The following is a 13617-nucleotide window of genomic DNA, read 5'->3' as shown; positions in this document are numbered from 1 at the left end:
AAGGATGAAAAGAACCCAAACTCTCCCCAAAAATTCAAGGGGTCCACTGATCCCAAGTGAGGAAGTCTCTGCTGCAATCCTAGATGGCATTTGGGGCATTTTGCTTCAAAAAAGAGATAGTCCATCAGGAGAGAAGAGATGAAAAGTGCAGCAAAGGTCTCCAGGAGGAGAGCTGAAGTACTCCCTTTAGTTGGGACCAAGAGGAGCCACAGCCTCCGAATGCGACACAGCAGAGGAGTCAATGAATGATCCTCTGCATCTACTGCATATAGGAAAAGAGGCAATAGGCTTAAATCGGAACAAGGGAAATGTTGGCTAAGGGAGAGGAAAGCATTCCTAACAGTAAGGATAATTAAGCACTGGAAGAGATTGCCTGGGGAGAGGTGTAATCTCCACCACTGAAGGTTTAAAAACAGATTAGGCACACATGCATCAAGAATGGCTTAAGAAAGATGATCCTGACTTCAGGCAGCAGTGTGGTCTGGTTGACCTCTTAAGTCTCTCCTTGCCCTCCTTCCTATGATTCCATGACTTTTTTTTTTTTTTTTCTCCCCTAAATGTATAAATTTGGATTTTATTCTGCTTGTAAATCTGGAGGGTTTTTCTTGTAACTATTATACACTTCCCTTCAAGATATCTCTTGGGATCATCATAACTTATGGCTTATTCATAAGATGACTCAAAAGTACCCTCTCCCTGCACGGCAGTGTCTGCCACACCACCCTTCTCTTTGCATACGGCCTCCACACGGCCATCGGAAATGCATATAGCAAACACGGCCACATCATCCTTATTGCCTCCCAGCTCTTCCTCACCTCCTCACACCCTTCTCTGTATCCCTCTGCTCCCTTCCTGGGGAAGGCGTAATCTGTCCCTCCCACCATTAAAACCAACTAACCCAAGCTACGTTTACCATGTAAATCTCAGCACATCTCCTTCGGTCTAATGGCTATAGTCTGGTTTGCTAAATCCTGAGGTCAACAAGCTTGGACATGGGAGGCACCTGCCAATGATGCCCATCACGAAGTTGTTGGTTAAGCGGTGCTCCAATTCCCCCAGGCTCTCCCAGCTATGGCATGAGAGCTGCTGCACATCTGACATCCCTGAGGACACCTGGGTGGAAGGCTAAGGGAAGACTCTGGTTTCAGGAGAGCTCCTCCTTTATCCTGGTGGAGATACAGTGTTGTGAAGCAGTCCTTTGGAGATGAATGGATAAACCCATAATCAAGTAGCAATTACCGTTGATTGAAGTGTCCTGAAAGAGTCACGCTTTCCTCTGCCTTGACTTCATTGTGCCACCTGGGTATAAGTCATCTATCGCTCCATGTGAGGACACGTGTATTCCCAGGACAACCCACAGAAGACTCCAGAATGAAGCAGAGGAGGAGGGTGACAAATTCAACCCCTAACCTCCATGGAGGATGAAAAGCACACAACATGCATCTTCCACACTTCTGATTTCCAGAGAAGGGTGATGAAGCTGGTGAGGGGTCTGGAGCACAAGTCTGATGAGGAGCGGCTGAGGGAACTGGGGTTGTTCAGTCTGGAGAAGAGGAGGCTGAGGGGAGACCTCATCGCTCTCTACAACTGCCTGAAAGGGGGTTGTGGTGAGGTGGGTGTTGGTCTCTTCTCCCAAGTGAGAAGTGATAGGACAAGAGGAAATGGCCTCAAGTTGCACCGGGGGAGGTTTAGGCTGGATATTAGGAAAAATTTCTTCTCTGAGAGAGTTGTCAGACATTGGAACAGGCTGCCCAGGGAGGTGGTGGAGTCACCATCGCTGGAGGTATTCAAAAAACATGTAGATGTGGCATTGTGGGACATGGTTTAGTGGGCATGGTGGGGTTGGGTTGATGGTTGGACTTGGTGATCTTACAGGTCTTTTCCAACCTTAATGATTCTGTGATTTTGCTGTCCAAGAAGAGAGGTCACACTCTTGGAGCTGCTTTTAACAGCAGTTCTGCCCTTTCCCATCTTCCTGATCATCATTCTGGTCTCCACCAGACCTCTCTTGAAACCTTGTTTGGGATCAGTGCTTTCATCCTTCTCCTGTACATGGCTTTCTTTGACACTTAGAAGGTGCTGAAACCTCCTTCCAGGCCAGGGCAACTGGTTGGACCCTTCCAGCCCCTCACTGCCAGGGCTTTGGAGCAGCAGCAGGAAACTGCAACCAGCGCTGGCTCCACCGCTGACAGCTCTGTACAACGCTGGAAGCGGGCAGTTTGATGGCCATGCTGCCAGGCAGCACCTGCTGCATGCGGTTCCCATGGGATCTCTGCCCTGGGATGGCTCTGCCATAATACAGCTTTACAGCTGGCCCGAGGTGCCTGTGTCCCACCGCAGATATATGCAGTGTCCTGTCACCAGGTGATGTATCAGGTTCAATAAGCAGATGGCTCTGATTATATGGGTGATCTATTATTTTCTGCTGAGCGAGTAATTTTTCTGCTGGGTAATTTATCCCCGGAGTGTGAACGCTGTGCTATTCTCCAGGCTGCGCATTTGTACAGGAAAATCACATATGCATTTGGCCACGGAGTCACTTAGCATTACTGAACTGGTGAGGCAGGGCTACTGCAAGCAAGAACTCATCTCCAGTACCTTTGTGTCCCCAGTGAGCCCCCAGACTCATAAACTCAACTGGCAATGCTGATTTTGTCCTACTTTTTGCTTCTGCTCACTTAGGGTGGGAAGCCCCGGTTTAGCCTAAGGTTCATTCAACAGATTGCTCAGAACCATCTTGATGCCTCTACCCTGAGTTTCCAGGGTCTAGGGAAACACTGACCCAATGCTTTGAATTTGTTGCTGGATTTCCTAATGAAAAGAAGCAGGTTCCAGAGACATCTGCAAGTGCCAGCTTGGCAGTGTTCCCTGTGCTCCATCACCACCAGGCTCCAAAACAGCGTCCTTGTCCCCCAAAATACAGTGGGCAACGGGAAGTTGCTCTGAGAGGGAGTAAGAGAACACAGCAGAGAAGACCAAATCCCACTGGTGACTTCTCAATATGCTCTGGAGAGTTTCCAGGTTTATCATCCAAATGAAGTCCCCCTGATGGAGGACAGCCACCCAGGGCTGGGTGTCACCTACTCTTGAGCAGAGATTGCTCGTGGCAGGGCTGGTGGCCCGTGCAAGGAGTGGAGGGGGAGGCAGCCCTGCCGGGTGGCACGAGCTGGGACCGGGCTGTGAGCACTATGTCCGTGCTGGGGAAAAATCCTTCCTAGTCAATTAGCAGAGTTTGCTCCAATCTAGCACTCAAATTCTTCTAATTTCTGTCAAATCAGGCAGCCCTTTTAAACCTCACTGGGTAACGCTGGGAATGCTGGTCTGTATCTGCTAATGAAAAAAAATAACACCCAGGAACGGGATTCTGCGAGCCTCGAGCAGGGACCTGGAGCTGCAGGCGGATTACTACAACAGGTACCCCATTTGATGATAATGGCTGAATTAGCATTTCACTCTCCACCAAAGTCTAAGCTATCTCTACAGGAACAGCTGCTAAACTATTTGCAAAGTTCAAAGAGTCCGTATTAATATTTTTTTTTCCCCCGAGTCACATTCTTCAGATTCCCATGTAAGCTTCTTAGAAAGGGCCACGCCAGCTGTTGAAGAATGAAGATTACAACATCCTGCTAATGCAGCGCTGGAGATTTTAAAAGGTATTGTTATTTATTACTGTTACGCACGCATGGCCACACTGGAAGGGGTTAAAATGGGGAAGAAAACGGCGCTTTGCCGAACAGGTGTCCTTGAGCAGTACCCAAGGACACGGAGATTGCTAATCCTGTATTCCACAGCATGATCAAATCACCAGGCAACAGATATAAATAAAAAAAGGCAGGAAATAAGGAAATTTAGATACAAGTGTGTCAGAGGGAAAATGAAGATTCATTGTGAAGAGGCTGAGAAGAGAAGAAGAAGAAGGAACAAAATGACAAAGGCACAAATGATAAACCAGTAAGAACGAAAGAAAGCGGGGGGGGGGAAGCCTCTCTGTGAAATACATGTCTGTGACAGCAGCAGCCAAATCAAAGATGCTCCTAGATTATATGGTTTCTTGCATAATATGCATTCTGGTTCCCGCTTGGTGTTTGTCTTTCAGCTAGCACACAGGGAAAAAAAGGTATCTGAAATGGGACGTGAGCAACCTTTATTTTGCTTGTTTCATCAGGAGGAGAAAGCAAATTTGCTTTGTGGGAGCAGCAGCACCTGCTCAATGGCAAATAAATAGCTACAGCTTTGATATTACAGTGCGTATAATCATTAGCAGCGCAAATGGCAGAGGATTAACCCTCCTCATGCCGGCCTGAGCTACCTGGCAAAGAGGTGGCGTCTCCTTTTCTGCCTGCAGAAATGCTCCGTGTAGCGTCTGTGGGGCGAGCGCAGCCGGAGCGGGGCTGAGGCTCTGCCTGCCTGGGGGGGCACAGGACCACCCCTCCTAGCCCGAGGCACTGGCTGCGTTGCATCGGCAGCAAGGCTAACAAGCCACCGGCACCGGGCTTTCCTCGTCCCTTTGGCACTGGCACGGCAGCCACCCCACACGCTGCATAACTCCTCTGTGCACGATGGAGCTGGGAGGGATGGATGGACACGTCTGCAGGCACAGCGGGGCACGTGCCGGGGGCTGCTGACACGTGGTGGGGGATCACAAGTCCAAAATGCCCTGGCTGAGGTTGGGTTTATCGGCCAGCTTGCTTTGAACCCCCTCCCTGGTTGCTCCCTGCCTGTTCTGCCTGCTGTTCTCCTACAAGGCAGGAACCAAAACACACCCAGGGCTGGGGAAACTGTGCCCATTGGAAGGTGGAAAATAAGGTTTGTAAACCTCCTCTGAAGCAGAAACTACAGTGATGTAAATGACTGCTTAATAACTGCATGGTGGGGCTGGGGTCTGCACATCAGCCCTCTGGATGTGATGCCCCAGCCATGCCCTGAACATCTTGGGGGCTGCGAGAGATCCAAGTCTGGGACCAGAGCCCAGCCCCAAATCAGATCCTACAGCCTCAAATCCACCCTCTTTTCTTATGCCAGGAAGAGGGGAAGCTTTCTTGAACTAAAACCTTGGTCATAATTGAGCAAGAAAGTCCAGATTTGGCTCTTGCTTGCCTACTTTGCCATCACTGTGTTGGCTTTTCCCCAGGCTGTCTTCTGCGCTGCTTTCTGCAGTGAGGACATGAAGATATTGAAAAACACTCTTGCCAACAGAGCTAGGAGCAGTGCACCAGCTGAAATACTACCCTTTTCCACCTTTCCACCCCTGCCCAGAGCATGATGCTCCTGCCCAGCGATGAGCCGAACCATGGTCCAGTGCAGCCACGTGGCAGTCTGTTGTCCTGTTTGGTCACCGTCCCCTCCCGAGACGTGCCAAGAGAGCGCTTGGCATGGGCTGCTTGCCTTCATTGTGAATGTATGCATCATGTCCTGCAGTCCTCGGGAGAAAGGATCTGCAGGACAGCCCAGGCACTTGTTTTCACATATTAAAGACATTTTGTTAATGCTTTTTTTTTTTCTTTTCCTTTTTTCCTTTCCATCACATTACCTTATGAATCTAAACAAACTTGACTGGAGATGCTGGCAGAGGAAAGCAAACAGGGACTAAATAAACTCTCTTCCACCCAAACGCTTCAAGAGTGAACGTGCCACATCGCACAAACCAGCAATACGGTCCGAGAGCCAAAGATAAAGAGCGTCCCTCCAGCCGGAGTCCCAGGCAGGGAGGTAGCTGTCTTGGGAGAAAAGTATACAGCTGGAGACAAAGCCAGGAAGTTAATATTTAAGCATTCAGACAAGGAACAAATGACTTAATTAAATCAATTACAGAGGGAGAAATGGAGCCACTTAGAAAGCGTGTGTAAAGAGACGGCAAGGCTGCTACTATCTCATAAAAGAGAAGAAGGGAGAGTTAGCAGGGAAGATAAACGGACTGGTTTAATCCCTGCTGTTAATTAAGAGCTGAGCATTTGCACTGCGCTGAGTCAAGGTCACACCAGCACTTCCATTACATAAACCACATTTGCAGCCAAGCTCAGTGCCCAATCTACAGCGATATTTGTAACCAGATGGGGTAAGGGAGAGGCAGGCTGAGATGTTGGGAGGGATGAAAGCAGGAGAAATAGGTGACATGAAAGCTCTTCCCCGCTCCTGAACCTCCCACACCTTGCACCAATAGCCCAAACCCGGCCCTGCAGCTTCCCAGGCAGCAGGGCTGGGGTCAACCTGCTGCACGTCCTCCCTTCTTCAGCACGAGAAATTCCTGCATGATCCCCCAGCGATCCGTCCAAAGAGGAGAAAAGGGAGGATCACGAAAACATCAAAGCAACACTTTGCACAGTATGGAGACTCCAAATGGATCAGCAAAAGGGCTTTCATCCCAGAAGATGCCTTGCTCTTGTTCCTGATGGTGTGGGGTGGAAAGCAAGGCTATTTCCTAGCATGGCTTCAATTTAAATGCCTTTTTTTCCTCCCTGCTGCTCCCTCCCTAAACGTGGGTGCTTCAAATGCTGGCCATGGACACCCAACGGGAGATGGAGCCAGCCTGACGTTGGCAGCCAGGCTTTAGGAGAAGGGCTCACCGCTCGGGGGGATTGTCAGTTAAAGCATGTTTGGGTTCAGAGACACATCACACACACTGTCAGATCTCGCTCTGCCCGATAAAAAGACATACTTGCTACAGAAATTGTTCCCTGGGGTTTTCTCAATAGGCAACAAGCAATTACAGGCTTTTGTAAATGACTCAGCATCAACAGAACAGTTAAAGCAGGACCTAGAAGTCTCCGTGTGAAGCAGACTAAAAGTGGTTGACAGCTTTGGGGCAGGAAGGTTTTCTCTGTGAGGCCACTTCAGACATCTCCTTCCTAAGCTTTCAAAGCCTTAACGTTAGATTTGAGGCCAGTGATGTAGAGAGTTAATAGTTTTTAGTCGGTTTGCTGTCACTCCTTGTAAATAAATAAGCAAATACAAACCCATCTCCCATCTAAGGCTGTAAAAACCCCACAGCAGGGAAAGGCCACTGATGTTTTTGCAAAGTACGATCTTACCAAGAATAATTAGTTGTCATAAAAGTTTGCTCTTCCCCATGTAACAACAGAGATTTTTCTAAAAAAGGGGGCAAAAGCAAAGCAAACTTAGCACATCCGTCTGCGGCCCCATCCCTGCCCTGCCTGCCACGTGGGTCGGACCCTCCCTCCTCGGGGCACGCGGGTGGCACAGATCTGTGTGCGGGGCACCCCAAGGAGGTGTCCGAGGGCCAGGTCACATCACCGCCGCACCGGCTCGGGGCTGGGAGCACAGCGTGTAAACCACTCGAGCATCGCTTCGAGTGGCAGTGGGCACTTCAGCACCGCTCCTGAAAATAGCCTCCGTTTCTGTTCGTACACTTCAGCCTGTTTAAGCCCCTGGCCACGCTCCTAACGTGCCTGGGGGGACTCTGATGCTCTGTACCATGGAAAAACACATTTCAACAGTTGAAAGAAAAAAAAAAAAAGAGATCAGTAACTCACTTGTTTTTGTTCTTCTCCCAAACTGTCCCACATTGACGCAACAATTTTCGATACGTCTCCGAAGGTAGCATTGGGGTTTTGCCCTTTGATGGCTGCTTGCGTGTCTCTGAAAAACAGGGCGTAGGCTGACACGGGCTTCTGGGGCTCATTGGGATCCTTCTTTTTCTTCTTCTTTTGGCTTTTGGGCTTTTTGCCCATGTCTGTTGATGGTCTTTTCTCTCCAGTAACCTGCAAAACCCAGAGATGAACCTTAGCAGTCAGCTGGGAGTAGTCTGAGATGAGTCTGTGCTACAGCTTGGTAGCAAAGGGGACAAGAGAGGGCATGGGCAGAGGAGGGCTCCCAGCGCGGCGAGGAGGGCAGCAGCCCTGGGGGTCTCTCTGACCCCCAGGAGCCTCCAGGATCATTACACGAACTGCTGGTGGGTGCCTGAGCCCAGCTTGGGTGCCTCCTCACAGCCCAGCTCACAGCTTGGGTTCGCCCCTTGCTGCTCCAGTGGTCCCTGCTCCAAAGCTGGGGCTTTCCAGACACTCATCCTCGGTCACCCCCCCTTCCCTCTGCTCCTCCCCAGCATCACAAGCTCACTCACTCCTTGATCCTCTTCTGGGACCTCTCCAAATGCCTTGCTTCCCAGACAGATCCCTTTAGCAGTCCATTTATTTTTCCAAACTCGGCTTCCACATGGTTTCTGGTTTCCAGCCCAATAATCCTCCTTTGTAAGCTGCTTCTGCCTTTCCTCGCCCATGTGTGTGCCGGCGGCTCAGCCTCCCCGCTCCCTAGGCAGGAGGGTCGCGAGCACTGACCAAGCAGCACCAGCATCACATTAGCCATCACTCGGGCCATCTGAAATTTGTTTCACCCTGCTAACAGGTACGTACCCCTATCCAGGAAAAATACCCAGGAATTAAACTATTTTAATCTTATGTATTAAATGCTTTGCATGTACTGCTCACTCTTTACAACCGGTCCAGGCGCAGCCGGAGGACTAGGTCTGGCTGTGTCCATGCTCGGTGCCCTGTGGGTGGTTGAACCAAGGGGAGCAAGACACAGGCAACAGTAGTTGGACTTTGTGGCTGCTCAGCACGAGACACTGACACCGGGCTGGGAAGTAAAACAGCAAGGCTGGAAACAGGGATGCTTCCAGTGAAGGTAGCACAGAAAGGAGATCCTATGGTTGAGCCTCCGCCAGGATGCCCTGGGCAGCGTGGTGAATATATGGGACCACAGAAGCCTCTGTGTGATGATGTGCAAAGGAAAAGACCCCTGGAAAGCACCTGGACATACATCAAAGCTCTCAATGCATTAACTGTGGTCGGTGAAAGCTCGCACTACAGGGAAGCACCATTATCCTTATTTTATAGCGGAGGAAAAACTAAATACACCAGAGGTTAAACACGGCAGAGAATAAAAGCGTTTGCTGCCAGCTGGCTGCTGCAGTCTGGATCTCTGCATCCTCGGGGGCAAACAAGGTGCCAGCACCTCCGCCTGCAGACCCACTGTGCCTCAGGCACCAAGTGCTCAGCTGCTACCTGGCTTCGGCAGTCCCTGCTCTACCAGGTGCATGGGCTAATTGTATTCCTTAGAAAGTTGCCCAGCCTGTCACTTAGAGGTCTTAAAAAAAAATAATAAAAAAAAAAAAGTCAATTGACACAGGTCTAAACACCAAGCCGTTGCGAAAACTGTGCCTCCCGGTGAGCGCTGGGAGCAAAAGGCCTTTTCTCCTGATGGATTTGCTGATTTGATTGCGTGCTTGGAAGCGCCGGGATTTAAGAGGCTTCACTTCAGCTGGCACAGGCCAGGCACGGGGAGGAAAGGGCAGCAGCGCTCCTGTTCTCCGCTCAGCAGCTCTTGACTGGTCATTAAGTTCAGTACCAGCGCAGTGACATTTGTCAAACAGACAGTGACCATTAGTGAATGAGCAGAGAGACCAAAAAAATTGCATTTAATTTGAAATTGCCCAATTGGGCTTGAATGGGAGGCCTGGAGGTGAAAGGCCAGCTTATTAGGAGAAAAAAAATGCATGACAGGGCTTCAGCCCATTAGCAAGTGAGATGGTATTTTAACTAACTGTAATCCTGTTTGATTCACTTAAGTGCTGCGGGGGGGACCTGCTCTCCTCACAGCCGTTGGCCAAGTGAAGGAGCTGGGAACAGGCGCAACGCAACCACAGCCATGACAACTGTTTTACAGTCGGTCCTGCTTAGGCAGCACCAAAGACCAAATGGTATTTATGGAAAAGAGACGCTGCCTGCAAGGCTGCCTGGAGCTGGCAGTTCCCGGGAGGGAGCAGAGCAGATCAGATCTTTGCCTGGTATTCCTGGGGTTTACCAGATGTGACACGGCACGGGATGAGACAACAGCCCAGCTCTGGGCTGCAGAAGATGCCTGAACAACCTAAGCCATGTTCATGGCTAAAGGCAAGCCCCAGTGAGCCAGCGCCTCGCTGCAGGGCAACTGTATCCCTCAAGGGGTGAGCCACGGTCAAAGCGACCATGAAGGCTCGTGCAGCGGGATGGAGTGCGTGGCCACCAGCCCCTGCATGGACCGGTTCTGGAGAGGCAGCAGAAGGTATGTTTAACACAAGATATGGACTGGGGCAATTCACCAGTGACAGATGTGATCCCATAAACTGGTGGCTGGGCGCCTTCTTAGATGTTGAACCCGTGAAGAGCAGTAACCTCATGGACACCATGGTTTTAATAACTACGGAGAGAGATCACTAATCCAACTGGAATCTGGGCTGTAACTACCTCTCCCTCCCATGCATGTGTACATCCCCCCCCCCCCAAAGCAATGAGGCAGGTAAATGCATCAGTGAGGCTGGGAGACCTCCTAAAATCATAATGTCCCTCTCTCGGAGGACCTTAGACTGGATATTAGGAAAAATTTCTTTCCTGAGAGAGTGGTGAAGCACTGGAACAGGCTGCCCAGGGAGGCGGTGGAGTCACCATCACTGGAGGTGTTCAAGAACGTGTGGACGTGGCACTGTGGGACATGGTTTAGTGGGCATGGGGGGGGTTAGTTGATGGTTGGACTTGATGATCTTACAGGTCTTTTCCAACCGTAGTGATTCTGTGATTCTGTGACCTGCTGGACCTGAACTACCTGCTGGCATCAGACCCATTTCTTTAACATGTGACCTTCTTGGTCACAAGATTAATTTCTGCTTGTTAGATGTTGCTTTGATGACTTGTTGCAGAAAGGCCCTTAACAGCCATACAAAAAATGACCGATGGGTGAATACAGCAGCTGTGTAGATAGAGAAAGCAAACAGAAACCTGCAGGCCACACCGTGGTTCTGCTGCTTCCTTTACACCTATGGTCTCCTTCCTCCACCAAACACATCACTCCTGTTCCACCTGTCTCGCTGGGTAGTTTACAGGGCAGAAAAATGAGGGGGCATGCCTTTAGGATTAGGAAAAATTCAAATCTCTGCAAGTTGCCAAAATTTAGACATCTCCAAATTCTTCCTACCCCCCACAGGCATCACTGGCTCAATGAGAACAGAAGATCCAACCCCAAAGCTGTGTCTTCCCCAGTGACTCCTGCAGCCCCAGATGGCTGGGAGGAAAGCTGGGTGATGCTGAAAGAGGCAGAGAGAGAGAACCTGGTGTCTAACTAAGCTGAAACTAATTTTCCACTGACATGAAAGATTTCAGCTCCCAGGTAATTGCCTGGAGCTGTGTGACACGGCTCTGGGAGATGGCAAACCGTGGGGTCCAGCGGCACAACCCGTCCCACAGTGTCCCCCAAACGTGGAATCGCAGAGCTTGAGAAACTCCATCTATTTTCAGTCACGTGTATCCTTTCTTTTTACAGTTTTATTCCACCGAAGCTCAGTTTTCGCATCCACGTGTGCACTCGGCTTTGAAATGTCCCGATCTGAAGTGAAAGCTGCCAACAGATGAAAAACTACACCATTGATGGGAATACATCTGCCTGGATTTCCAAGGAAAGGGAAAGGTTTTTGCGCAGTCCTAGTGTTTTCCTAGTTTCCCAGCCCCTGCACTGTTTGCTGCTCTGGTTATATATTCAAATCCTGTCACAATCGTCTATTCTTGTGGGACAAGGTTACAATACCAGTGCTTCTGGTGTCATCCTTGGATCAGCACCTTCCAGGAGAAGGTTCTCCATGAAAGACTTTAATGAAAGTGCCCCAGGGAGCCCAGTGTTTGACCTGCAGGCACAGAGACCCACCGGGTGTTGAGGCAGCAGCCGTGCCATTGCTGCAATTTGCCCTCAGTAAATAACAGACGGAAGACTCGTGGAACACAGCACGTGTTGTTTGCTTTGCTGGTGCATTTTGAGAAAGATGGGCAACAACCAAGATGTCCCCAAAACCCTAGGAAATCCTTGGGTTTCTTGATGCCATGCTCAGCAGCAGTTCTGTTGGCTGTAGAGGCAGACTCTGTGCCACTAAGACACTGCTGACTACCTAAAACACTGCCTGGGTGAACTAAAGGCAGAAGACTCTTCCTCTTTTAATTTCTGGGTTTTTTTCCTTAGCACGCCATGTCCAGTGAGCTCAGTTAAATTCCACCCTGCGTTATTTTCCTTCCGTGTTTTAGTCTCCTCTACCTGTCACCAGAAATCTAATTTTGCACCGAAACATTTGCAGAACCTTAGCCCTGAACCTGCTTGGCTCATCAAAACCCTCATCGGAGGAAACTCTGCAGCTTGATGAACCGGGTAAACCATGGAGAGAAAAGCCCAACGCTCATTGCCAAACCTGCTGCATGCACAACCCAAGCATGTGTGCTAGCCTGCCATGCTGTACCTCACCGTAGGTTGGAAACAATCTCCCCATCCTTGGGGAAGTCTCCCACTATACATACATATTTTTTAAAAAAAGACCAAAAGTCTGTGCTCTTATTTAGCGCAATTTATCCCTCACTGAAAAACATCATCTGCCGTTTTCTCGCTGTCTGTTAAAACAGGCGTGACTGCACGTACCTTATAATGTGACTCTGTCTCCTCTTCCTGAGTAGAACTGGAGGGAGATGGTGTAGCGGACTTACTTCCCGGGGGCGATGGGGAGCCGTGGGTAACACCGCTCCGCATCCCCATCTGAGAAATCAGCTGTGACTGGCTGAGAGCGCTCATGGGGCCGGCTAACATCCCGGGGCGATTGATCAGGGGCACTTGACGGTTGGACTCATAGGTTGTGGCGTCCGAGTGGACCATCTCCTGGATCTGAGTTAGGAGAATATCACTTTGTAATTAAAAAATGTATTTATTTATTTATTTATTATACTGTCAAATCATTTTAAGACGAACTCTTATTGACTGATTTAAAATTATCCTACACAGTTGGTAAAGTCTTCCTTGTGCCCCCTTCCAAACCAAGAGCAAGAACTGAGTACCGTGCACCCAGGGCTCTGCTCCTGCCATCGCCCTGCCCACGGGGACTACACAGAGGTGCTAAATTGTCTTTGTGCATAGGTCTGTGCGTCCTGGAGGTGCCCCTGCCTGCCTCAGGGACCAGTGGTGTCTGGCACCTACCAGGGGTCGGAAAGAAAAGTTCAGAAATGAGCAATTCTTGGCCAAATCACCAAGAGAAGGGAGGGCGTTGCAACGACCCGGGCATTTCTGGGGCCAAGCCTTGCTGCTGCACACGTGAGGCCATCGCTGAGCACCGGCATGTATTGTGCCAGGGTATTTGGGGTCCACGGCTGACAGTCCAGCCCTGGGACATCAGCGATGCAGCGTTAGAGGCCATGGATCCCAAACATGCTCTTTCTGAGCAATACTTGGTGTTGATATTCAGTAAATACTTGGTGCTGACATTTAGTAACTGCACAGGTGAAAAAATATCTGCTTGTCTGAATTTATGGAGGTACCACAACCAACCCTCCTGCATCCTCTGTACAGCTGTCGGGTCGCTAGTGCTACGGGGGTTAAACCTAGAAGCAGTAAGCCCAAAAGCAGTCAGTGGAAGCCCCAGGTCCCCGCTCCCACCATGTCGGTCTGCCCGAAGCTGTGACACTACCATCAAGCCAGAGGTTTGTATGTCCCCGAGCCCCCGAAGCCCTGAGCACCGCAACGTGCCCTGAGACAGACCCCAATGCATGGGGGCAAGCTCCGCTGGTAGCCACCACCTCATTACAACTCCTCCTGGAGATGACTCTT

The 13617-nt window shown here is 50.1% G+C and overlaps 1 protein-coding gene across 1 annotated transcript in view; it reads right to left on the bottom strand.

Moving 5' to 3' along the window:
* The window catches only part of TOX2 (TOX high mobility group box family member 2), a 157172-nt gene that overhangs the window by 14073 nt on the left and 129482 nt on the right, over window positions 1-13617 (bottom strand). Inside the window, exons 4-5 of the mRNA XM_059827198.1 lie at window positions 12442-12681; window positions 7491-7718 (exon numbers count right to left, since the gene is read on the bottom strand). Coding sequence (XP_059683181.1) covers window positions 7491-7718; window positions 12442-12681 — 468 coding nt within the window. The remainder of the gene's footprint in view (window positions 1-7490; window positions 7719-12441; window positions 12682-13617) is intronic.

This window comes from Gavia stellata, chromosome 20 (assembly GCF_030936135.1).
Source record: "Gavia stellata isolate bGavSte3 chromosome 20, bGavSte3.hap2, whole genome shotgun sequence".
Classification (NCBI taxonomy): Eukaryota; Metazoa; Chordata; class Aves; order Gaviiformes; family Gaviidae; genus Gavia; species Gavia stellata.
This window is presented reverse-complemented; position numbering and strand designations above follow the sequence as displayed.